Source organism: Ambystoma mexicanum, chromosome 7q, assembly GCF_040938575.1.
Source record: "Ambystoma mexicanum isolate Mex_15411 chromosome 7q, UKY_AmexF1_1, whole genome shotgun sequence".
NCBI classification, from domain to species: domain Eukaryota; kingdom Metazoa; phylum Chordata; class Amphibia; order Caudata; family Ambystomatidae; genus Ambystoma; species Ambystoma mexicanum.
In genome coordinates this window covers 834,396,258-834,422,897 of record NC_090941.1, presented here as the reverse complement: position 1 = coordinate 834,422,897, position 26,640 = coordinate 834,396,258, and the positions used below count along the sequence as shown (strand labels likewise).

At 44.1% G+C, this 26,640-nt stretch overlaps 1 protein-coding gene across 1 annotated transcript in view; it reads right to left on the bottom strand.

Annotated features, from left to right (window-relative positions):
- Positions 1-390: 390 nt before the first annotated feature.
- Positions 391-26,640, bottom strand: part of MTMR2 (myotubularin related protein 2) — a 1,647,725-nt gene continuing 1,621,475 nt past the window's right edge. Inside the window, exon 15 of the mRNA XM_069639182.1 lies at positions 391-553. Within this exon, the coding sequence (XP_069495283.1) occupies positions 467-553 (87 nt within the window). The 3' untranslated portion in view covers positions 391-466. The remainder of the gene's footprint in view (positions 554-26,640) is intronic.

The following is a 26,640-nucleotide window of genomic DNA, read 5'->3' as shown; positions in this document are numbered from 1 at the left end:
CCGCTGTTGATATGTCATGTGATAGTGATTAAATACAGAGCCATCTTTATTATTTTGTTGGTATATTTAACAGCAACTGTGATACAAGTTTCCTCGTGGCTCCCCCACAAGGGGTTTTGAGACTAGAAAATGAGGGGACATCAGGGACATGACCATTCACAGGTTTTGATACTTTTTGATCAGAATAAGTGCATAGGTCAGGAGACATGAGACAGTGCAAGAGTTTAAAAAAATAATCAGTAGTCTATGTGCAAGAAGTAAGAGCTTAACAATGCAAGAGGAATAACAGGACATTGCATGAGCTGTTAACAGGCTGCACTAAGTCAGGCAGCTTTGTAAACAGCCTAGAACCAAGTCTGATATTCAAGCGGGGCACAATCCTTGCACTCTGGAGGAGGAAATGCAACAGCCTGAAGGGGAACAAAATAACATATTAGTGCGACATTTTATTTAAAAAGGAATGTTTTTAGTTTTTTCCTGTAGGTCTGGTTGGCAGGGAGTTCATGTGCAGGTGCCGCCAGCTACGATGGAGAGTTTGCCTGGGTGCTTCTTCCTGAAGGAAAAAGAGACAGCTTGTTGGTACTATGTCTATTTTGCATATTCTCTGGGCAGCATTTTTCTAGAAGCTCACAACGATGTATAATGTATAATTACTTTTAAACTGGAAATGCATCCTTAGGTAGGTTGAATGGGAGCACCTTAAGGAAATTAAGGAAATATAATAATATGGGACGCATTCTTTTGAAACCCACAATCCTCTCAACCCTACTATGCACCTGTTATAATTGCCTTAAAGAGTCCATTTTGTACATTTGAGCTATGTATACACAAGTATATAAAATAATTCTTTCACCCGTTTGCTCTGGCATATCCTTTGGAATCAACTTTATTTTAAAGACTGATGCCTTCCCAAATGTTCTTACCTCCTCTGTAACAGTGGAAAGGGATAGATTTTGTCTATCAACTCCTGTCTCTCACATGGTCCTATCTCCTCTGCAGTGAAAACAGGACACATCTAATTTCTCCTGAAAAAACAATCTCTCGACCCCATACTCCCCAAAAATTACCACCCCGTCACTACCCAACTGCAACAACACATTATCCTACTGAACCTCTTCCATTCTGGTTTTTGAACTGTACACAGCACTGAGACCGCCACACTTCACATTCTCGATAACCTCCACAACATCACATACAATTTACACACAGCACTGCTTGTACTCCCTGACCTCTCTACAGCCTTCGAAACCAGCAACCACACCATTTATATTATTTATTATATTTATATAATGTCCAGACCCGGGGGTAACAGTTCAGTACAGAGACAAGCGTTTGAAGAAGGAATGGGTCACAAGGCGATTAGTCATATTGACATTGTACTCCACATCCTATCCCTCAGGATGAAACTCTCAGGCACCGTCCTCAACTGTTTCACCTCCATCCTTCAGACAGAAAATTCTTTGTGTCCATGCCCCCTTTTCGGTCCGACCCTACCCAGTCAAATACGGGGTCCCGCAAGGCTTTTCCCTGTCTCCACTCTTCAAACTATATGTTCAATCTGTTGCATAGACCCTTAGCGAACACAACATCCATTCCCACCAATATGCAGACAACACACAAATGTTCAAATATTATCCCCCTCACAACTCCACACCCTCAAGGCTGTCTCACAACTATCACCTTAAATATCGTGATCAGATGACTATATTAATTACAGAGCTGCTACTGGTAATTACCCTTTCTTTTGAGAAAAGTCCTAGGGAATACCAAATATACCCTTGGACATGCACTTATTGGAATGCTACCGTAAAATTGCTGATTAAAACATTTTAATAAATACATGTAAGTATGGAACATCTGAGAGATAATTGTTATAGACCTACATCAACAGTCACAAATGAAATACGTGTCAACAATAAATGAAATATAATCTAAACATTACACAATTAAACCACCCGTGTCAACCTTGCCCTGAAAATCCAAATACACAAAATTCTGTACAAATTAATCTGAGTTATTTAAAATGTTTTAGGGTCTGTAGTGTATAATTCCAACACTGGTAAGGATGATGGAGATTCCTATAAAGCTGCCCGACATGTGTCAATCCCCCATAAGATTGCTGGGATTTTCCTCAGGGGCTGTAGTATGTTCCGAGTGTCTATTACAAAATAACATATGTGTATCATTGAGTTTAAGGGGTAGGAGCTCTTATATTGTTAAAATGTTCAAATTGATATATATACATTTGCATTGTTGGGAACATATATTTATATCTCGAGGGAGGACCGCTTTAACTCAGTCTTAACTATTGTGGCAATTTTTCTCGAATTTGTTGAAAAAATCTTCTGGTGACAACTTACATTTCTGATAAGTCACTTGCAGCCATCAATTTACGAATTGTTCGTGACCTGTCTGTGCCAATACAAAATAGAAATGCATGGTGTTGCTCTGCACATGAATGCAGAAAAGGATGCCATGCCTACGTAGCCTAATCTGTGTAATAATAACAGCCTCTTCAACATTGTTGGCCAGGATATGTTAAATATATATAAATATGTGTACGCCTCTGTGCGCATCGCACCGCTCTACGTATTGCACCAGTTTTGACTTGCCGTTTTTATCTTTATCTTGCTGCCTCCCGCATGGTGCTAGTGCTGAATTGTTGGCAGAAACCCAGAAAAGGATGCGCGCAGCCCTTATGTTAGTGACGTAATCCTGAAACCTGGAGCGTGACCATGCATATAATGAGTCGACCATATACTCCATGTTGAAAGTATGTATATATAGTGTAAGGTGCTAGACCTGTATTGTGTTAAGTACTTGTGTTGGTTGGTCTGGCTCTAAAACTCTCTCGTGCAAGATGAAAATAACAATAAAAATAACAATTGCTGCCGTTCATTACATTGTTCTCTTGCGTGTGGTACAGTGTTTTTTTAACAACACTTACATTTCTGCAAACAAAGACCTATGGGCTAAGCACCCTTCACAATTCATTTATCAGGGTAACAGATCCTGTACGTGTACTCAGCGTTTCCTAGCTTTTCTTGAACACAGTGCCTGCACTCTCACAGTAAGAGGCTCGGCAGGCTGTACAATGACCAATGTGTCTCGTGCCATCTCTTCATTTCTAGAAGTGTTGCAAAGCCCAAAATGGCCATTGAAACTAATCTTAGATGTGGGCTCTCATTGAAGTGTGCCAGGTATCGAATTTCTTCAAATTTACTCTGCAAGCTTGTTTAGAGTGACGCTCTTTTAGCTGTGCTGCGGGTTGTTAGCTGTGTCACATTTCTTTCATAATTCTACAGCAAGCTGTATGTAGACGAAAGACGCTATGTGTTATACAAAGAACACAGTAAACACATGTTTTTTCTAATATGGCGAACCTTGTCATATGGTGCAGCTATCCCTCTATGCAATCATATCTCTATCGGAACATACCACCAGTGTTTGTTGGTGAGTATGTTAGGTCTTTTGGTGCATATCTGCTACTTTGTGACTTATGATATCCTCTAAAGCAACATGCCTAAACTACTCATGTTCTCTTCTTGATTCAGGCATGAAGGTTAGATCTTCATTCAGATCATTAATGTGGGATTGGGTTCTAAAAATCTCATTTCTATGGCTAATAGTCTTCTTTCTACATTCATGCCTTTCAAATTGGATACGAGAATGGACAATCTGAAATCTGTTTGTGTGATTTCTCTCCAAAAAATGCTGCACTAATGGTGCTTTTTGATTTTTGTTCTTTAGGCAGCTCCTGTGTTCACTCATGCGTACCTTAGCCTTACGTATAGTCATTCCAATGTACAAGCGGTTGCATGAGCACCTAATGACATACACTATTTTGCTAGCATTGCAGTGGGCAAGATGGAATTGTTTCCACACTGTGTTAGTACCTAAACCATATGTGGTGCTCGCTGTGGTCTGTGTGCACATCATACAGTTATCGAAGGGCACATCTCCTGTTGGTGGCCCTATCACCACATGGATGGCCATCCAACTCCTCAAGTTCAACCTTTTCAAACAGAATACCTTCACATCTGCCCCCCAGACACAATCCCAAATTCACCCCCTGGATCAAAGAACTTGCCACAGACAACCCAGACAAATCCATCTCCACACCTGTCAAATCTCTTGACTGCGCCATTGATCCTCCTACCTTTCCTTCACACATCACATAGCTGCTATAACCAAAACATGCAATCTACTACTACACCTCCTATGAAAGATTAGACACACCCTTCCTCCTGACGACTTCTGCACTGCAGTCTAAGCATTGGTTGTCTCCAAACTGGACTATGTCAACGCTCTCCTCACTGGACTTCCATCAGCACCCTTGCCCCCCCTGAAACTATACAAATGGCAGCATCCACACTCATCCTCCACCTACTCAAATATCCATGCATTACACCAGCTCTCACCCAGCTACAGAGTCTCTCTCCGTAGCTCAAAGAATTGCTTTCAAAGGACTTCGCATTGTTTTCAAAGCCATCCACCACAAAACCCTGTTTTACCTTCACAACAAGCCCATCAGCCACATAAACATCAGACGAGCAAGCCAGGAACTTCTACATATTCCACTCTGCATACTAACATGCACACAAAAGCAATCCTTCACCCATTATTGGGCACCCAAAGCATGGTACACCCTACATCTTCACATCCGCACTGCACCCTCCATCACCACTTTCAGACAGAGCCTCAAAACATACCTGTTTCCCTACTCGTAACCCTGTTCCGCCATCTCCCCTGCTACCACTTGTCTATCCTAATCTTCCTATCCTATCCAGAAAACATGTTGTAACCTTTGGTTAACCTCCTACCTTTTCAACTTCTGAACCTTCTAAGGTGCTCTGAGAAAAATTGGTTGTCAGAAGGATGCTGCAAAGTAATGCAATCTTAGAGCACTTACCTTCCACCTCAATGCCCTTGCACTTTGCTCTGTCCCTAAACTGTTGAGGCAGAGGTAGCATTGACAAAAGTAAAACAAAAACTAGAATTGAGAGGCACCCTCTTGCCTACTATGTGTGGTTCTCTTCTCTTTGTCACTCTCAGGTTAGTGTTTTTATTTACTAAACTACATGTTTGGTGGGATTACATCTAGCTGTGAGCCAGGCAAGCAAGTGGAGGCCGATGCAATAAATGTTTATCAGGAGTCTAATAACATTCTTGTCCATTATGTGTGAAATACTTTATCAGCATCTAGACAAGGGAGAACAACTGGGATCTCATTTTCTCTGGCAATGCGTATTTACTTCATTGCCTTTCTGGTATGGTTAAAGTTTTGCTCACTCTTAGAACTGCAGTAACAGAACATTTCTAAGCATGTGTGCACCCACATACAATATGTCTGTAGAATCTAAATTCTGTACGCTCCTTGCATGGTTTGCCATATGGGTTCTAGCCATAGTGGGCGTTACCTTGTCTGTTAACAAAAAGAGTTCATTTATCTGGTCTTGGGACTCCAAACTGTGCCTGCATGTTTTTGAACAGTGCCCCTGAGAAGCTGTCTGGATTTTTTAGTAAAAAATAAAGAGGTGGCTATGGCTCATCTGACCTCACTGACTGTTCAGTAGTCCGTTGATTCTCAGTGATAGTGGTATACGCAAGTTGGGATACTGATTCTGTGCTTTCTCGTCAATGTCATCTCCCTTGTATAAGTCATCTAACAATCGCTGTTGCCATATCGGTCTCATTAACCATTTCTCGCCCGGTTCTCACCCTGATTTTAGATATCAAATTATGATGTTGTATTGCTTTTAGCTTCTAAGCCATGTTATTAGCTTTTTTACTCTTTTCGTAGTGCATTCGGTTTGGTCATAATAAAGCCCATTCTGCAATAGATGACAGCAAAGTCGTCAGCTTACCCTCATTCTTGATTAGTTTCAGATACATGTTGTCAAAGTTAGAATCTCTGTATCTAACTTCCAACATTGTCCTTTGCCATTTCACTTCCTTTGACTTTTTGAGGCCTGGAAATAGGCTTAAAGATTTGCCCGATATATCTGACTCGCCTCTCAAAATGGTCTCCGCTGGGATTAAGCCATCATGTCTTCTGTGGTCTAGGTTCGCCCACACAATCAAGAGTGATTGCTAGAGAATGTCCTCAGTAGTGGCCAATGGCTCATAAATATGTACTTTTAACCTGTTGTAAGTCTTGCACTGGTTTACAGAAAATGTTGTCACGCTTGCATGCTGCTCTCAATCAGCCCAGTCCCTTTTGCCAAAGCATTTTGTTTTCTTGTGGACGTACCTGTGTGGAGCACCTTTTTTTTAAAAAAAACAATTTTATGAATTTTATTATAACCAAACAACATACAACCAAACCTTGCAGTACAAGTCTTGACGTTTCAGAATTTGCACATATCCTTCAGTGTCTACTGCTCACCCTTATCCCCATATGAGTCTACTACACTTCACCTTCCGCGTCTACGTCTCCCACAGCGGTTCCTCTTCCCGTGTCCTCAACTGAGTCCTGAACGCTCAGCCAATCTTGGGTGGACCCATTCAGTGTGGCCACTAAATATCTCCAGGCTGTCAGGGTTTCTGCCTCTTCCTCCCCTCCTCTATTGCCCGTGTCTTGCCATACTGCTGTCTCAGCTTCAATCTATTTCTGGAGGTCATTCCACCAGACTTCGATGCTGGGTCTGTTACATGCCTTCCATCCCATGGCTATTCTACGCTTGGCGAGTATATATGCTAGATCCTTTAATTTGCTTACATGTTTCAGTTTATGTGGGCTAGGGAATCCCCCTATCAAGCATGATCCCTTTCTCTTCTTGCCAGAACTTCCCAATTTCGGGGCATGCCCAAAACATGTGTGTCATCCCCACATTTTCCTCCCCACATTTAGGGCATGTTTGTCTTTCTGCATTTTTAAATTTGGCTATCCTCTGGGGTGTCATATATGCCCTATGGGTTATGTATAGCTGTATTTGTTGCAGCCTTGCATTCCTAGACACTTTTTTGTGGAACCGTTGGGCCCGTTCCCACATCCCGTCACTCATGGGTATCCCAGCCTCATGGGTATCCCAGCTTCTTCTTCCCAGTCTGATCTCAGGAGTGCCACTTCCTTACCCACCTTGGACATCAATAGCTCATATATTCTGGATATCTCATGCCCTCCATCTGCTATATCAACAATGGTTTCTACTGCAGCGTCAGGTTGTTCTCCTAGTGTTACTTCCGACCATGTGTCTTTGATCCGCTGTACTATTCTGTTGTATGTTATATATTGCCCTTCATGTAACCCTGTTTCCTCTTCCAACGCCCCGAATGCCTTAATCTCTTCTTCTTGCCATATATCTCCAAGTGTTGCTATTCCCACCGGTCCCAGTGTTTCCTAATCGCCTTAAATAGTTCATCCCCTCTCGTCAATGCAACCAATGGTACCTGTGGGGAACATGGGGGCGGGTTCTCCATGGCCTGACAAGCTCTGCGCCATATCTGACAGCCCAGTAACAGCATCTTTGAGCGCTCTTTCACTTCTGGCTTAGATAGACATATCATTTCTTTTAGGAGGTACAGGGCGCACTCTGTTTTCTGAGGTCGGGTCTTCTGATAACCATTTGGCCACATATTGTAATTGACTAGCTATGTAGTAGATCTCATAATTCAGGAGTTTTATAACCCCTTTATCATGCGACTTCTGCAGCTTCCAAAGGGCTATTCTGTTCCTGGTCCCGTGCCATAGGAATTCCCTACATATGCTCTGTAATCTAATAAAGAATCACTTTGGTATCAGGTATGGGATGTTCCCGAAAAAATGCAATATTCTTGGCAATACGACCATTTTCAGCAGCGCCCCTCTCCCCATCATTGCTAGAGGAAGTTTGGACCAGAATCTCATACTGTTCTCAAAGTTTTTTACTGCTTCCTCAGTGTTATATCGATGTTGTACCTCTACTGTATGATAAATGTCTATTCCCAGATATTTGAATGTCTGAGGCTCCCATGGTATTTGCAAGATTGGTAATTGGTCTTGTGGGACCCCTACATACCTCACCAGTGGGAATATACATGATGTGTGGGGGTTCACTGCTATTCCGAACAACATCGCAAACCTCTCCATCACTTCAAGGATATATTGAATATTCTCTTCAGGGTATCTTATGTACAGTAGCATGTCATCTGCATATAGGGAGACCAAATGTGGCTCCCCTTTTATGTTAATCCCTATTCCTTCATATTGCTGCCTCAGGCATATTGCCAGGGGCTCCAATGCTAAGATGTACAGCATCGGGGACCATGGGCACCCTTGCCTGGTCCCCCTACTCAGTTGCCACTTTTCTGAGATGATCGCTCCCGTTTTCAACCTGGCTAGCGGTGCACTATATAGCAGTTTGACCCATTTAAGGTACCTTTGTCCTATGCCGTAGCTGGTCAGGGCTGTCATCAATCAAGGCCATTTGACCAAGATAAAAAAAAGGCTTTTATTGAATCTAGTGAAACAATTGCAATCTCACCAGAATCTTTTTTTTCCATGCTCTATGACTCGGTGGAGTCGCCTAAGGTTATCCGATACCTTTCTGCGCGGCACATAGCCTGTTTGATCCAGGTGTATTTATTTATTAATAATCCGTTTCATTCTATTTGCCAGCACCGCCGTAAGCATTTTGCTATCTTGATTCAACATTGATAATGGTCTGAACAATCCGCAGTCTGTACCCAACTTATTATGTTTGGGGAGTGGGATGATGATCGCTTCTGTTATTCTGGTAGCCGTCCTGTCTCATATGCCTCATTTAGCATTGCTAGCAACGGAGGGAGCACCTCTTTTCTATACATTTTGTAGAATTCACTGGGGAGTCCGTCAGCCCCTGGGGTCTTACTAGTGGCCAGCTGCGTTACCACCTCTTCCAGTTCTTCTAGAGTAATTGGGGCATCTAAGTCTTCTCGCTCTGCCGCGCTTATCTGTGACAGGCCTATGTCCTCTAGCGTGTCCTTTATCTCCTTAGTATCACTTCCTTCCGTGTCCCCATATAGGGTATGGTAGTAGTTAAGGAATTCTCGGTTTACCCCTACTTGGGTGTCTACCAATTGCCCGTCTTTTCCTTGTATTACTCTAATCGTGGGCTTGGGGGTCTCTCTTTTAAATAGCCAAGCCAGCATCCTTCCTGGCTTTTCTCCACCCGCATGCTGCCTCTCTACATATTTCCTATAATTTAAATTACATAATCTCTCCCAGTGTTCTACACATTCCTGTTGCAGTTTAATAGTTTCGGCATCCTCCTTCGTGCTGCCCCCCTCTCTTGGGCTTTTTCTAGCTTGGTTTCAGCTTTCCGTAATTCCCTCAATATGCTACCCTGCAACCTTAGATATGGCTATCGCTATTCCTCTCACCACCAGCTTGAAAGCTTCCCATAATGTACCAGACGACTCAACGCTCCCAGTAGTTTACAATCTCTTCCCTCAGGTCCTCCCTGAACATTGTGTCCTTCAGTGCTTCGGCTCTAAGTCACTACGTTGGGATGCTGGCCCTCAAGGGTCGATATTGCCATATTCGGACCAACGGTGAGTGGTCTGATAGGACCCTCGCCTTGTATTCTACCATTGTCTCTGCAATTAGCTCCTGCATAACAAACATGTAATCTAGCCTTGTATACAAATTCTGTGGGGCTGAGTAATGCGAGTATTGTCTATCTTGGGGGTGGTGCACCTTCCATGCATCTTCTAGCCGAAACTCTGTTAACAGGTCTGCAGGGCTCTGGCAGTGGGGGTGGGCCTATTATGTCTATCATCTGACCTGTCTACTTTCGGGTTTAGTGTGCAGTTGGTCACCTCCCGAGATCACTGTCCATCCCAGGCAAGGGCATAGTTTTCTGTGTGGAGCACCTTACTGGTAGCTCTTTCCAAGAAGCCAGGGTGCATGACTGCATCGATGGCACTATCTGGCATCTCATGGTGTTCCATAATATTCTGAAACATTCTGTGAAAACATTATCCTGACCCACATTGGGGTTGTTGGTATAACATCTGGTCCACTTTGATACCCAGGGGTCTGCCTGTTTTGTCTGTGTGTGCGCGCCACAATGTTAAGAAGTTAATTCACTAGCTTCACCTCTATGTTGAGAATGTGGCTAGAACAAAAATACCCGTAATGGAGCCCTTTAGATCTTATGAGGCACCGGTTACTATCTCTAAGGAATAAATAAAATACCAGTAATTCCTGTTCTCCAGCATTGGTATCTTTCATAGATTCACATGCTGTGAATATTCCCTGTCGTCAGGCTGGGAATCAATTAGTAACATAGAGCAGTTTATATCTAAACTGAAAAACGTGAGTCACTTTAGTGCTCTAGTACAGTCATTTTGGATCATACTGCCCACAGCCAATAGCAAGGGCTCCCTTAGCTCGACCTCTGGAGACAGTCTTCAGGTTTTAGCATAGTGCACGTAAAGTGGCAGTATGAGCCAAGAAGAGCCAGAGAGTTAGGTGGGAGTGTCTCATGTGAATCTATGAAAGATACCAATGCTGGGGAACAGGAGTTACAGGTAAGTAACTTATTCCTTCTTCAGCATTGGATCTTACATATATTCACATGCTGTGAATAGATTACAAAGCTGTACTAATGATTCCAAAGGGCAGAGGCAAGCTCCTTGTAGCAACACTTACCACAGTAGACACTGACCATACACAAACAGGTCATGTAGAACTGCTTGACCGACTCTGAAATCTGCTGCAGAATCCCTGTTGATGCAGTAAAATCATATAAACATGTGCACCAACCTCCAGATTGCTGCCCTGCTGATGCCTAGCAGGGGAACCCCAGAGAGGAAAGCCGTAGTGGTGGCTATCGCTCTGGTGGAATGAACTCAGGGTCTGCCAGGGAGAGATCTGCCCACTTGTTAGTGGCAGAAAGAAATGCAGGATGAAATCCACCTGGTAATTGAAGCCTTTGAGAGAGGACGTCCAAGAAATGTAAGGATCGTTCTGCCGGGGAGACCAGGGTATTGAAGAAAACGGGCAACACCACTGGTTCATTGAGGTGGAATGTTGAAGAACCGTGGGCAAACAGGACGGGTTGGTGCTGTGGCATTTCAGAAGAAGGACGCAGACACGCTGAGGACGTTTTTCTCAATATTTTATTAAAGTAAAACTATATGGCCTAACTTTCCCTATCACTATGGGTAGTCCCTGCATATGTTACTAGCTAAGGTGCTCGTCAGTCGGTCGTAAATGTCCAAAGAAATACGGTTGCTGTCCAAAACTTCCCTAACTGATCCTACCACTATAAAAATTAACTTGGGTCTGGAGAATGATTCCCTTCTCCTGAGGGTACCTCTAGTAACTCAAGGGATATGAATAGGACTCACACCGTAATTATGGAGTGTGTAATGTTAATTTATGATTCTTTAAAGTAATTCACAGGTGCAGTGGGAATAAATGCGGCTCTGTCACTAAAGGTTGCTAATACACAATAACATATAATAGAGTGGCAGCAATTGGTGGACACTCCCGTCCTCTGCACAACTTGTGTACTGGCATAGATGTCAGTCAATAATTAATATAATTCAATGTAGTAGGTATTAGAATTTTTTATCAATCGATTCTCATAAATGAATGCATTTGCCCATTGTATAAAGTTTAGTAGAATAACATTATACACAATTGAATTCTCAATATAATTCAAAAGTAGAAATTGAAAAATGCATATACATCAAAAATTAAAAAGAGCTCGACGCATTTCAGGAAGTAAATTCCCGTCAGGCGGTTAATTCAGCAATTTCATAAATTTTAGACGCTTGAGTCAATCTTCTAACTTCCACTTCCCTATGGTATCTATAAACGATATTGAACACTATTAACCACTGGTTTTCACATGTTTAAATGTAACCAGAAATATATGTGTCAATATGTATAGGCTCACCTGAGAGATTGTCCCAATAATGCTACATTATTCAAATAATTAAATTCTTCTTCTTTGATTGCTTAATAATCAGTTCTTAATCGTACAGCAATCTGCAAAACATATTATGCAATAAGTTGTATAGACATCTCTCTAATCATCACTGATCTGTACCGTGGAGTAAGAAAAGAGCCTACCTCCAAGATTCACCAGCATGATATAAGTGGGTTATGTAAATCGGATTTTCTCTCTATTCCGATTCACTCTGGTATCCTCAAAAGTAGATATGTGTTAGGCAAGATTGTATGCAGTACCCTTTGGGTGCACTACAACAACTCTGACCTCCTGACAATAGGAACCCAACCTCTGGTATACGTCTGTACTGCACAGGTTGGTAGCGTGATTGTGCAGACAGGCTTATCTCAGGAGGGGTCAATGTGAGCTGTAGGTGTCACGACCACGAGTTACTGGCGGCTATGGAAGAGGTGGAAACTTGGCCGCCATTGAACTGCGCCGTCACGTTTTCTCGTGGACGCCGCAAACGGCCTAGTCTTTTCCAACATGGCTGCCGCCAAAGTGTATTTACCACTCTACACTAGGCGACTCGGCGCGTTGCAACTTCGGATTTCCCTTAGTTGCTCTCGCTCATCTACATTTTCCTCTTGGCGGTGCTCTGCCCGCTTCCTACTTTCTCCTGTTGCTTGTTCTCTCTCTTCCTGGATACTGCATTCCTTCTCCGTTCCTCCCGTTCTCAGTTGCTCTTCCCTGACGGTTACCTCTCCTTCCGTCACTGGGGTTCCTTTCCTCCCCCCTGGTTACCTTCACTGCCTCTCCCATGCTTTCATCGTTTACTTGCCTCTCAGTCGCTCACCCCCTTACTCACCTCTAGTGGATCTGCAGCGTGTACCTTCACAATTTTTTCTGGTCCCGGTTCAGCGTGCTTCAGTGCTCCGAGGGGTTTTTACGCCGTTGGCTTTTCCCCTCACTTCGTATTTTGTCCTTCGCGGAGGGGGGTCACCGTGCCTCCACTGTTGAGCCGCGGTGGCTTCCTTTCGAGGCCAACCTTACCTCCTTAAGAAGAAAAGAGTACCCGCTCTGCACGCCAGGAGAAAGAAACTGAACTACTCTTCGACTTCAGGTGAGGAAGAAAGGGAACCGGGAGACGAGTTGTGTTCCACTGAAGAGGAGGACATTACCGATCAGCCTGATAAGGTAGCGAGTCAGCCAGTCAACGTTGATAGTAGGGGAGTTACACAGTGATTCACAGTGACAAGTATTCAAATAAACTCTTACACACAAGGTTTCTTGGTTAAAAAATTATTAATTTATCAGTCAGAGTAAGCCTTCTTCAGAAGGGGCAATATAATATGAATACACAAATACACACTCTTAATAATTCTAAATCAGCAAGTACCCATTTGGGATGACCCACAGACTTTACCTACACCCTCAGGTGACTTCAGTGGTTAGGATGCTGGGGACATTAATATATCACTGTTGCATTTAGGATCAGATTTGGGAATATGTCAAAGGAAAAGGGTTATTAGAACGAAACAAGAGATCACACAAATATTCTGAAGCAGCTAAGTACTTTTGGTAACCCCCAATTCAAAATGAGTTAATCCCTTCCTGGAAGGAGGGCACAACACCTGAGCAGAGGAGAGAAGAGTCAATCAGGGAGCCTAGGCCAGCCAGTGTTAAGTTAGCGAAAGTCAAGGTGAACTGAATCACTTCTTGTAGGTAAGTAAAAGTCTTGCACAGAGTCGAAGCAATTTGAAGTAGGGCCATAAACTGATTAGACTTGTGAGATAAAGAAGCTGTAAGCAACTCTACAGAGGCAACCGAGACAAGTCTCCAACGAGGACAAGCAAGGTGGCACAACAAGAGGTAAGTTCTTTCAGACTTTACAGTACCTTTAGGTTGAAGAAAAAGTGCAGCAGATAACTTCTGTTGCTGTGCAGCTCTGCAGATCCTGCTGTTCCTGGGCCTCAGTTGTGGGGACTGCAATGGGAAGATCACCACTTGCAACCAGTAATCTTCAAACAAGTGGCACTCAGTGTTTCAGCTTCTACCGCAAATAGCAATACTACAGTTCTGCTTCCTGGGAGTCTGGAAGATCATCCTTGAGCTCTTGGCCAGCTCAAAAGCAACACACACGATCTGGTGTTCCTCTCCCTGGCTATTTGGTTCCAGCAGCAACTATAGTGGAATTTCAACCAGCTCTGAAAGGATGTCCAGGTGGCTTACTTTGGAGTTGATTGGTCCCACCAACTCAAAGGGAGAAGTCGTCCTTGCAGGGGCTTCTCTGTCGATACGAATTTGGAGTTTCAGCACAGCAGCAGGGCTTCACCGGGAAAACCAACGGTCCAGGAGTTGCAGCAGGTGTCTTCAAGTTCTTCTGATTCCTTCGTCCAGTGGTCGACTCTGCCTTCCAAGCCAAAAAGCCTTGCCTTTTATGCAGATTTCTCCCATTCATTCCAGCCCAGCTGTCAGTCACCCAGCAGGGTGGCTGTCCTTGCCGGACAGCCAGCCAGCCAATCACCTAAGAGTACATTCTGGTCTCTTAGGAGATTAAGCAAAGGGAGTTTCGGGCACCTCCCTCGCTTCCTGCCCCTGCCAGACACCCTGGAGCCAGAAGCGGCCTTCACTCGTGAATCCCGCCAAAGACAAAACAAACAAAGGGACCAAACCTTGTTTGGCACGCAGAGTAAATCTCAAGAAAGACCTTTACACAAAGAAATGCCAAAAAAACAAGACGGGTGCCATTTTGACAAAAATTGCATCCTTGGGTGCTTTACTGCAGCTGTGACCGTAGCCCGTGGTAAATGCACACCACGGTAGTTAAAAGTAAACCACTGCCAATAGCCATTCATCGAGGAAAGGGTAACATAAAATTGTTACATGAGAAGCTAGACAAAGGGGATACTAAGTAACCCCTCTAGCACCCTTTTGTAAGATAGTGTGTGCTGGGTCTAGAAAGTTACAAGTGTAGGCAAAGTCAATTTCACTTCACTGCTCTTGCAAACAGTAGTTAATTCAAGAGAAGGTATTTAAACCTTAGGAAATCTAAAAGACTTCCCTGTGTCACTGCACTGAAGGTGCTGTGTGACACAATGTAAAAAGATGATGCCTATGGAGTTTGTCAGACTCCACAACCAAAAGAACGACAGTGTTCAAAATCACATTAAAATACATGAGAGAGTGGGGAAAAAAGGTCTCGCTCTCTCCAGGCAAGAAATTAAAGTTCTAGAGTCCAGCAAAAGAGTTGGGGGTCTCTAAGCTAGAGCGGAATTAGCACATTTTTTAATTCTCCCTAACACTCTTCCCCCCCACCCCTTTAGACTAAGGGAAAAGAGGATTTAATCCACCCCTGGATGAATCTCCTTACTGCAGTCGGTCATACTTTTTGGAGAGACATCAGCATTTTGGTGTTTACACCCTGACCTGTGTTCTATGGTAAAATCAAACCCCCCTGTAGACTGACTGACCATCTTAACAATTTAGGATGTTCCCCCTTCATCTGCATTAACCATCTCAAGGGTTGGTGGTCTGTTTGAATCACAAAAGTAGATCCATACAAGTATGGTCTAAACCTCTTCAAAGACCACACAATGGCAACACATTGACGTTCTATGGTTGTGTATCTTGTTTCAGGTTCCTTCAGTTTTCTACTAATGAAGCAGATTGGGTGTTCCCTGCCTTTCTCATCTAGCTGACTCAGAACTGTACCTATACCTGTATTGGATGCATCTGTTTGTACAATAAAAGATTGGTTGTAGTCAGGAGCTCCTAAGACTGGAGCTTGACAAACAGCTTTCTTAAGTCCTTTAAATGCCGTAGTGCACTGCTCATTCCATCTGACCTTCTTGGGGAATTTGGGTGAGGAGATCACATTCAAGGCAGAAGCTTTGGTACCATAGTTCTCAATGAAATTTGTATAGTAACCCGTGAGACCTAAAAAGGCTCTCACTTGGGTTTCAGTAGTAGCGGTGGCCCAGTCATGTACAACTTGTACCTTGCTAGGCAATTGCCTTATTTCACCTCCTCCTACCTCATGTCCAAGGTAGACCACTTTACTCTGACCAATTTGACATTTACTTGCCTTTATGGTCAGATTGGCCTGCAATACATATCCTTAGTGGTCAATATGTCCCTTCCAAATAAGGGTGAACACTGCAATTTCATCCAAGTATGCCATGCACAAGTCCTCCATCCTGTTCAGAACATGATTTCCCATCCTTTGAAATGTATCCGGTGCATTCTGTAGTCCAAAAGGCATAATCCTAAACTGGTAGAGGCCTCCTGGGGTTGAAAATACAGTTTTCACCTTGGCATGGTCAGTCAGAGCTATTTGCCAATAGTCTGAGGTTAAATGTACTGAGGTACTTGGCTGAACCAAGTTTCCAACCAGCTCATCTGTTCTGGGTAAAGGATGGGCATCAGTCGTGGTGACTGCATTAAGAGCTCTATAGTACACACAGAATCTCAACTCCTTGGATCCTGCCTTTGGTACTAGTACAACTGGATTAGATCATGGACTTGTAGAGGGATCTATTACCCTGAGATCAAGCATCTTGTTGACCTCCTCCTTTATGTGGGTTCTTACATGGTCTGACATTCTGTTATCCCTGCTTTTGACAGGTAGACAGTCACCAGTGAGAATCTCATGCTGGGTCCAAGGGTTCAAGCCTGGTGATAGTGAAAACAGAGGGGCAAACTGATTTAACAGAACTTTGCACTCCTCCTGTTGTTCCAGTGTCAGATCAGAAGGGAGATTTACTCCTTCCTTGCCATCTTAAAGTTGTCCCCTGAGGAGGTTATGTAGAGGTCCACTCTCCTCTTCTTGAGCAGAAGCTAGAAGCAAAGCTCCCAGGTCTGGTCTAGAGACATAGGCCTATAGGAGGTTGGTGTGAAAGACCCCAGGGGCCTCCATAGGATTGCCTAAGTCCACCAAATAATTGACATCTCCAGGTTTTCCCACAACCTTGGAGGGTCCAATCCATTTGTCCTGTAAAGCACCCTGCCTTGTAGGTACCATCACTAGAACTAGCTGGTCTTTAGTAAACTCATTCATGTTGGCCTTCTGGTCATGCCAATGCTTCCCCAGAGCCTGACCTGCTTTCACATTATCATAAGCTTCTGTCATCATGTGTGTGTCATGGTCATGAAGTCAGGGACACAGGCATGCAGGGGTTGCATGCACAAGAGACCTGGGTGGCCACTGTCCACTAAACAAGAACATCCATTTAACACCAAAAAGCTTTTATTATGGACATAGCACTTCAGATGCATTAACCTTGAACATTCCATCCATTAAGCCGGATGCATTAACCTTGAACATTCCACCCATTAAGCAGCCCCATGGGTTTTCTTGGGTGTGGCTGCTAATGGATTGCCTTCGCACGTGCTCACTCTCTAGGAGTGGCAGGGTGTGGCTGGTAAGCCGGCCCAATTGGACATGCCCACGATCTCGGCTATATAAGCTACCCCGATCCTCAAGACAGACGCTTCGCGTTATTCTGTACTTGCAAGCAGCATAACGCTCACCGTCGCCTGAGGTCAGACTTACCGGATTCCTGGACATCCTGCTTCCTGCCAGCATACTTACCAACTGGGGGAAGCTGTTCTTACCTGTACATCTCTTTGGCGAACCAAGTATTCATCTTTACACTTTCCGGAACGCCGAAATCTTCATCTTCGTACCGCAGCATGACACGCTCCATCGTCGACAGCAGCGCCTGCAAGGAAAAACAGAAGACAAGGTTAGACATCGAAAAAACAGTCCGTTTAAGGTTACGCTTCGCCATAATTCACGCTTTTCCTTAAACCATCAGTTCCCTGCTGTCGAACATTGTGGTAGCATCCATCTTCCATCCGGCCGTGTCTCGCATCTCTCAGCTGCATTGAGGCCGCATTTCCATCTAAGGGAAGAAAACAGAAGAGAGACATTATTGTGGCCCTAAATAGAAGCAACATATAAAGACATTAAACAGAACAAACAGCATCACAAGAGCTCAAGAAAGACTTACCAATCATAAGGAGAAGCATAGTCGCAGCTGGATTGGACTAATCCTCATCAGGGATCAGTGAAGGAACTAGATCCCATTAAACGCGCGCCAGAAGTAGCAGGACGGAGAGCTTATCTTTCATAATTCACAGGTGAGCTTTCTGGGCCGGCGTATGCTTGCAGAAACCGTACTTTGGGGTGAAGGGTTCGAGAGGTACAACAATCACAGATTGACGCTCTCGCACACTGTTATCTCTACGCAGGAGCAGTATCACCATGTACCACCGCTCACAGCTTTTCTACTGAGGGAGAGGCCTGAAGGGGGTGATTCAAGTTCAGGGAGGGCTGCAACCATGCCCCAACACCTCCGCAGAGACCAGGTGAGCGTAACAGTGTGTCATTCTCCTTCGGAGACCTAACACATAGTCAGTGACTCTAACTGGCTTGTGGAAAGGAGCACTCTCCAACCCCTCCTTGATTAGGGCCAATGGACCTCTAACCGAATGACCACAGAGGAGCACAAAGGGGCTGAAACCAACCCCTTCTTGAGGGACTTCTCTATAAGCAAAGAGAAGGCATGGCAGTGGAAGGTCCCACTTTCTCTAAGGGGTTCTTCTAAGGCACCTATCATGCTCTTCATTGTTCTATTAAACCTCTCCACCAACCCATTGGTTTGGAGATGGTAGGCTGTTGAGAACTTGTAGGTCACTCCACAGTTTTTCCACATGGCTTGCATGTAGTGGGACATAAAATCCCCCCCCCTGTCTGAATAACCTGCTTAGGAAAACCAATCATGGGAAAAATACCTAGGAGGGCTTTAGCCACTGCCTGAGCAGTAACAGTCCTCATAGGTATGGCTTCAGGATACCTGGTAGCATGGTCTACCACAACCAATATAAATCAGTTGCCTGAAGATGTGGGAGGGTCGAAGGGACCAACAATGTCGATTCCTACCCTCTCAAAAGGGACTCCCACCACTGGGAAAGGTACCAAAGGTGCCACGTTCATGGCTCCACTCTTGCCAGAAGTCTGACAAGTGTGACAGCTTCTACAGAATTTATCTACATCAGACCCCATATTAAGCCAGTAGAAATACAGAGAAATCCTTTCCTTGGTCTTCTTAAAGCTTAGGTGACCAGCTAAAAGAATCTCATGGGCTAACTGTAGAAACTGAGGTCTTACCTCCTAACGCACTACAAGTCTTCTGTAGTCCCCCGAGGTAGACTCAATAGGTTCACTGTAGAGGATGCCATCCTCCCAGTACAACCTGTGCTTCCCTGGCTCTTGCCCTTCCTGCTGGGAAGCTGCCTGTTGGTGAAGTACTTCAAGAGTAGGACACTCTCTTTGACCTCTGCTGAAGTCTGCCCTACAGGGGCCACCTTCTGCAAGCAAAGTCAGCAGCTCAGTATGGTCTTTAGGATCCAGATCTACAACTGGGGAAGGTCTTCTTCCAGCACTGTGTCATTTGTAGCTGATTCACCATCCTCTGGTTGAACCTCACTCTCAGCCTCAGCTGGTGGAGGAGTCACAGGTGTGACTGTGGACTGTCCTCTTGGGATGTCCTGGTTTGGTGCACAGGAGTGCTACTTTTCTTGTTTCCTGAGACCTTGGGTTTCCCCTTTGTCTTTGTCTCCTTATTTCTGGGAGTAGAAGATTGCTCTTCCTGTGGACTTGGTGTTAAAGGTTCTTCTGTAACAACCCACTGAGAGTCATTTAAAGTGAGCTCTCTGGCCTTCCTAGTCTGGTCTTCCTGTTTCCTTTCCCAGTGGCTAAAGGTTGAAGCAAAAGGGCCTGTTGAGGCAAAGGGGGGCTCTCTTCCTGATACTCCTCTCCCTCTTCTGACTCTTCTAAGACATCAGAGTTAGACTCTGCATTATCATCCCCAATATCATTTTCCACATTTTCTGGGTTAGTAGGTGTGACAGGCCTACTACCCAGACTTTGATATTTCAACAATCTTGCAATTAGTGCAATTTTCTTTCCTTTGACAGAGAGATTCCTGACTTCACACATTTCTTTCAGTTGCTCTACTGTCAAAATGATCAGGGCTTCCTGACTGAAGTTATCCATATTTGGCATGTTACAATTGCTTTTCTAGTGGAGCTTAGCCTTGTGAAGGGTTTTTAGTTGAACAAAAGCAAAGTAAATTCTTAGTGTAACAACTCTACAATATACCCCACCGCTGCCACCAGTGTTAGGCAACATTGTATTTATTTGATTTTTTATTTAATTTATTTTATTACATTTGTTAAACGCCCAAACCTTCGGGTATCACAGCATTGTTGCAGACAGCTTGTAGTGCAGATTACACAGTTTCCAATACAAAATTACACAATTGCAATGTTAACACATTTATAATATTTACAATAGTTACAATAGTTAGAGTTGTCTAGTATTGGTTAAATAGCCAAGTTTTTAGTAATTTTTTGAAGCAGAGGAAGGATACTTTGTTTTTGATGTTAAGAGGGAGCTTGTTCCAATGTTTAGGGGCCATAACTAAGAGCTACTACCTCCTGCTCTAGAACTTTTGAAACGGGGGACATCCAAGCGGGACTTGTGATTCGATCTAAGCGTCCTCATTGACACTTTTTTGCTTATAGATTTGTTTAAGTATATAGGCGCATTGTTGGACAGACATTTGTAAGTTATGCATAGTGACTTAAATATGATTTGTGCCTTAATAGGTAGCCAGTGGGTCTCCCTCTGGATGTTGGAGATATGGTCAGACTTTTTGATTCCTAATACTGCTCGGAGCGCTTTGTTTTGCATTAGTTGTAACTTCCCTAGGTTGGAGTTATTAGTCCCTAGTAGAAGTACATTGCAGTAATCCAACTTGGAAAGTGTTAGGGCTCTGGCTAGAGTGACACAGTAAGTCGGCATGAGGGATTGTCGGCTGAGGGCGATCAGTTTGGAAGTATAGGGTGTAGATGATGATGGGGCGTTTACATGTCTGGTCATGGTTAGATTTCAATCCAAGTAAACTCCTAGGGTTTTGACCTGTTTTGATTCTGGGATTGATGCGCCGTCTATGTTGATAGTAGAGAAGTTCGGGTGAAGCGCATTGATTTTACTTTGGGAACCCACAATGAGAATTTCTGTTTTCTCATCGTTAAGGCAAAGACTATTGAATGCCATCCAATTTTGGATAATTGCATTGATTTTGTTAATAGTTATGGTATCCAGTTCATAGTCACCTGAGATCGGTATGAGGATCTGGGTATCATCTGCAAAGTTCGTATAGATGACACCCATATCGTCTAGGGCCGAGAAGAGGAGCTTGGTATAGGCATTATAGAAGGTGGGTGAGAGACAGGCCCCTTGAGGGAATCCAATGGGGACTGGTATGGGATCGGCTGCTTCTTTGCCGATACTTACTCTGAAGGTGCGTTTGGCTAGAAAGAATTTAACCCAGAGGGTGGGATTATTAGAAAAACAGAAGTTGTTTGCCAGAGTGGCACATAACTTGTCATGGTCCACTAAGTCAAATGCTGCGGAGAAGTCTAACAGCAGTAGTATACCTAGTTTGCCTGAGTCTCTGATGGTGCCTATCTGAATTTTCTAATCTAAGAGGGCTGTTTCCGTGCTATGGTTGGGTCTAAACCCGGATTGTCTACCTCCAAGAAGCTGATTTTGTTCAATGTAGTTTTAGATTTGATTATAGGCTATTTTATCTATGATTTTGAGCAGAAATGGTACCGTAGTTATAGGTCGGTAGTTGGTGGGTACTGTTGCATCCAGGGATGGGTTTTTTAACAAGGGGGTCACCCATGCCTGTTTTATACTTGATGGGACTATGTTGATGTTAAATGAGGCATCCACATTGGTGATGGTAGGGGTGAGGAAGTTGTCCCCTTTGCAATTTGAGGCTTTTAGTTTGGCAATGGTGTCAGCTACTAGATCTTGGGTAACTGCCGTAAATTGGAATTGTAAATTAATATTATCTATGGTTTGGTGAATCTTAGTATTTGTTACATTTTTATTTGCTAGGCTATTTCTTTTAGTGATGATTTTCTTTTGAAGTAGTTCAATTTTGAATGCTAACACATTTTGGATAGTTGTCCACCATTCCTTGCTAGAGTTAACAGGAGTAGTGTCTTGAATGGTATTAGAATAACTCTTTGGTGTTAGAGGTGGCATTGCTGATACGGGTGTTATATAATTTAGCTTTGTGGGTGATGATGGCGGTTTTGTATTCTTTGTTGGCAATGCCAAAGGCATTAGCAGATTCTTTAGTTGTTGATTTTTTTTATTAATATGTTCCAGTGCTCTTTTAGTTCGTTTTAGTGTAACTAGTTCTTCATTAAACCAAAAGCTTGTTTGTTTATTCATACGTCGAGTTTTTGTTGTTAGCGCAGCTACAGTGTCACTATTGGTGGTGAGGCTATTGTGGTAAGCCTCAGCTCGGTGGGCGGGGTTGTTGCTGGTGACCGAATTTGAGGTCAGTGCCTTTGTTATAATGGGCGCTAGATTCTCAGCAGTTTGTTTCTAGATATTTCTTGTTTCATAGGTGTCGGTAGCTTTGGTTTTAGGGGGGCTAGTAACCTTTCTGGTGAGGGAGAAATTGATACTATGGTGGTCGGTCCAGTCAAGTGGTGTAATTGAGTTGATGGATATGGTGGAGTTGAGCGTTAATATTCAATCCAGTGTTTAACCTTTAATATGCATAGAGGCGTTCACCAACTGGGTGAAGTTCATGTCATTAAGTGCTGTATGAAGGGCTCATGCTTTAGTGTCGTTCTTGTCGTTGAATCCTAGATTCATATCACAGAGGATGATACATTTAGTGTTGGGTTTAATAAAAGGAGCTAGCAGTTAAGGGTATGTCTAGGTCTGGGTGGGTGTTAGTCTTAGGTGATCGATAAATGACCACAAAGTTGAAGGTAGTTTTCTGGTCAGTGGCGAATTTGGCTAGTAATAGTTCATAACCTATTATTTCTTCGATGGAGCAGGATCTGATTTGCAGTTCGGATTTGGCAATTATGGCTACACTGCCGCCTGGTGCAGTGGTTCTATTGGTTCTGATAATGTTCTGATAATGTTATAATCTGGAGGGATGGCCAAAGCTTTTAATGGTCCAGATGCTTGGTGAAGCCATGTCTCTGTGACTACTAGTAAATCCAGCTGTTGTTCAATGATGAAGTCATGGATTTCGATGGCGTGGGCTCCTAGTGATCGAGCATTAATAAGGGCACCTTTAATGTTACATGGTAGGTCGGTGGGTTGTTCTCAAGTGATGATGGAGGTTTGTTCTTCTAAGGCACTTGTGGTTTTTAGCGGTGGCTACACAGGGTTTTTTGTGTGTATTGATGGTTTGGGATTTTTTGGGCAGGGTGTGAGCTGAGATGTAATTGGTGGTGCTAAAATTAGTTTGTGCTCTTAGTCCGTGTAGTCTGGTAGTGCCCTGAATCGGGTAGGTAGTTGCTTCAGACAAATTATTGTAGGAGATGTTTAGGTCTGTCAAGGGTGTGACTTTAGGAGGTGTTAATATCTTCGATTTTTCAGTGGTGCTGAAAGTCTTGGTATTGTTCTGGGTGGGCCAGAAGGGGGGTATGTTGGGAAGGAACAGCGTGGGACAGGGGATAGGATGGTGCCAGGGTCACAAAGGGCTGGAGAGTAGTGTAAAAGCTGCCTAAGCACGGTACGCAGTCTGGCATGCTACAGAATGGGAACATGATAGTAAGTATTAGACCAAGCATGTCTGGATGCTCTCCGACGGGGCAAAGGTACAATGTTTTGATCTGAGCTTAGGTAGTAGCTGTCTGGGTCCGTACAGGAGGGCTCTGTGGTCCGTAAGAGTGGCAGTTAATTAGATGCTTGGTTAGGTGCTGTGGGCTGGCAATAGTAGGTGACAGTCGTGAGGTGAACTGTTTAGATTAAAGGGCCAAGGGCAGGTACAACAGAGCTGCCATAGATTGGTATCGTAGTATTATAGTACGTAAATATAGACCAAGATAGCCAGTACTCTAGTGGGTTGGTCCAGCTAATGGTTTGAGGGTAAGTTAAGTAGAGGGGAAGGAGGGGGGGTTTGTTCATGGCTAGCTTGCTTTTTGTGCTTCAAATAAAGTATTCTTCCACGCGGTTTGCTGCGATATTATGTTGCTTTTATTTGTGAAACAGGTCAGTTCTTCTTGAATTCATAGTACACATACAGTACATCTGGGGCTCTTATATCCCCAAGTAGTCAGCCGACACATGTTTTGACCCGTAGGTCTTTATCAAGGCTATTGGTTCAGATGTGGTGTCCCCTGTGGGGTCCTGGTTGAACGGAGTGGGTTGCTTGTGGGTTGCTTTGTGTCTGCTGAAGTTGTCGGCGGGGTGGTGGGTACAGCAGGTTTGGGCGAACTGCTCCTGCAGCAGGGGACAAAGGGCTCCAGCTCTCTCCCGCTTGTAGTACCCTTTGGGTGTACTACAACAACCATGACCTGCTGGCAATAGGAACCCAACCGTTGGTATACGTCTGCACTACACAGGTTGGTAGCGTGATTGAGCAGCCAGGCTTATCTCAAGAAGGGTCAATGTGAGCTGTAGGGGAATTCCACAGAGATTCACAGTGACAAGTATTCAAATAAACTCTTAGACACAAGGTTTCTTTATTAAACAATTATTAATTTATTTAACAGTCAGAGTAATCCTTCTTCAGAAGAGGCAACATAATAGTAATACACAAATACACTTCAAAAATACACACTCTTAATAATTATAAGTCAGCAAATATCCATTTGGGATGACACACAGACACTACCTACACCCTCAGGTGACTTCAATAGTGCTGGGGACATTATTATATCACTGTTGCATTTAGGATCAGATTTGGGAATATGTCAAAGGAAAAGTGTTATTAGAACAAAACAAGAGATCACACACATATTTTGGAGCAGGTAAGTACTTTTGGTAACTCCCAATGCAAAATGAGTTCACCCCTTCCTGTAAGGAGGGCACAACACCTAAGCAGAGGAGAGAAGAGTCATTCAGGGAGCCTAGGCCGACCAATGTTAAGTTAGCAAAAGTCTAGGTGAACTGAGGCACTTCGTGTAGTTAAGTAAAAGACTTGCACAATGTTTTAGAAGTCTTTGTAGAATAAGAAGCAATTCAAAGAAGGGGCACAAGCTGATTAGGCTTGTGAGGTAAAGAAGCTGTTAGCAACTAACAAACGGCAACTGAGACAAGTCAACGAAGACAAGCAAGGTGGCACAACAAGAGTTAAGTTCTCTCAGACTTTACAGTACCTTTAGGTTGAAGAACAAGTGCAGCAGATGACTTCTGTTCCTGTGCAGCTCTGCAGATCCCGCTGACCCTGGTCCTCAGTCATGGGGACAAGAAGGAGGACTTCTGGGGACTCTTGCACTGCAATGGGACGGTCACCGCTTGCAACCGGAAATCTTCAAACAAGTGGCACTTCAGCGTTTCAGCTCCTCATGTCTACCATGAATAGCAACACCACAGTTCCTGGCTGTCGAGATGGACTTTCCTTGCTTCTGGGGTTCCGCACTCTGTTGAGGGGGCTCAGGCTTGGTCAGTCCTGCTTCCTGGGAGTCCGGAAGATCTTCCTGGAGCTCTTGGGCAGCTCAAAGCAACGCACACAATCTGGTGTTCCTCTCACTGGCTATTCGGTTCCAGCAGCAACTGCAGTGGAATTTCATCCAGCTCCGAGAGGATGTCCAGGTGGCTTACTTTGAAGTTGATTGGTCCCAACAATTCATAGGGAGAAGTCGTCCTTGCGGGGGCTTCTCTGTCGATAAGAATTTGGAATTTCAGCACAGCAGCAGGGCTTCACCGGGCAAACCTACGGTCCAGGAGTTGCAGCAGGTGTCTTCTTCAAGTTCTTTGTCGGATTCCTTCGTCCAGTGGTCGACTCTGCCTTCCAAGCCAAAAAGCCTCGCCTTTTATGCAGGTTTCTCCCATTCATTCCAGTTTAGCTGTCAGTCAGCCAGCAGTGTGGCTGTCCTTGCCAGACAGCCAGCCAGCAAATAACCTAAGAGTGCATTCTGGTCTCCTAGGAGAATAAGCACATGGAGATTTGGGCACCTCCCTCTCTTCCTGGCCACGCCAGACACCCTGGAGCCAGAGGCAGGCTTCACTTGTGAATCCTGCCAAAGACAAAACGAGCAAAGGGACCAAACCTGGTTTGGCGCACAGAGTAAATCTCAAGAAGGACCTTTCCAAAAAGAAATGGCGAAGAAAGACAACCAGGGCCCTTTTGACAAAAATGGCACCCTTGGGTGCTTTACTGCAGCTGCGACCACTGCCACCAGCCATTCTTCGAGGAAAGGGTAACATAAAATTGTTACATGAGAAGCTAGACAAAGGGGATACTAAGTAACCCTCCAGCACCCTATTGTAAGATAGTGTGTGCTGGGTCTAGAAAGTTACAAGTGTAAGCAAAATCAATTTCATTTCACTGCTCTTGGAAACAGTAGTTAATTCAAGAGAAGGTATTTCAACCTTGGGAAATCTAAAAGACTTCCTTGTGTCACTGCAATGAAGGTACTGTGTGACTCAATGTAAAAAGATAATGGGCCTCATTACAAGTACTCCGGTCCGGAATTAACACTGCTGGTAAAACCATACCGGCACCGTTTCCATGTCCGCCCAATCATGACCCGCGGCCCCGGTAATAGCACCACCCTAAACCGCCACCGCGGAAATAGGGGTCCCGTTAAGTCCGTCTGCACGGAAACCCCTCCGTTACCGTCAACACGAAACACAGTGAGCATCACAACTAGCGCGGACACGGAAATACCGGCAAAAAAATGGCGTAAATACTGTGATCACGGTGGCGGAACC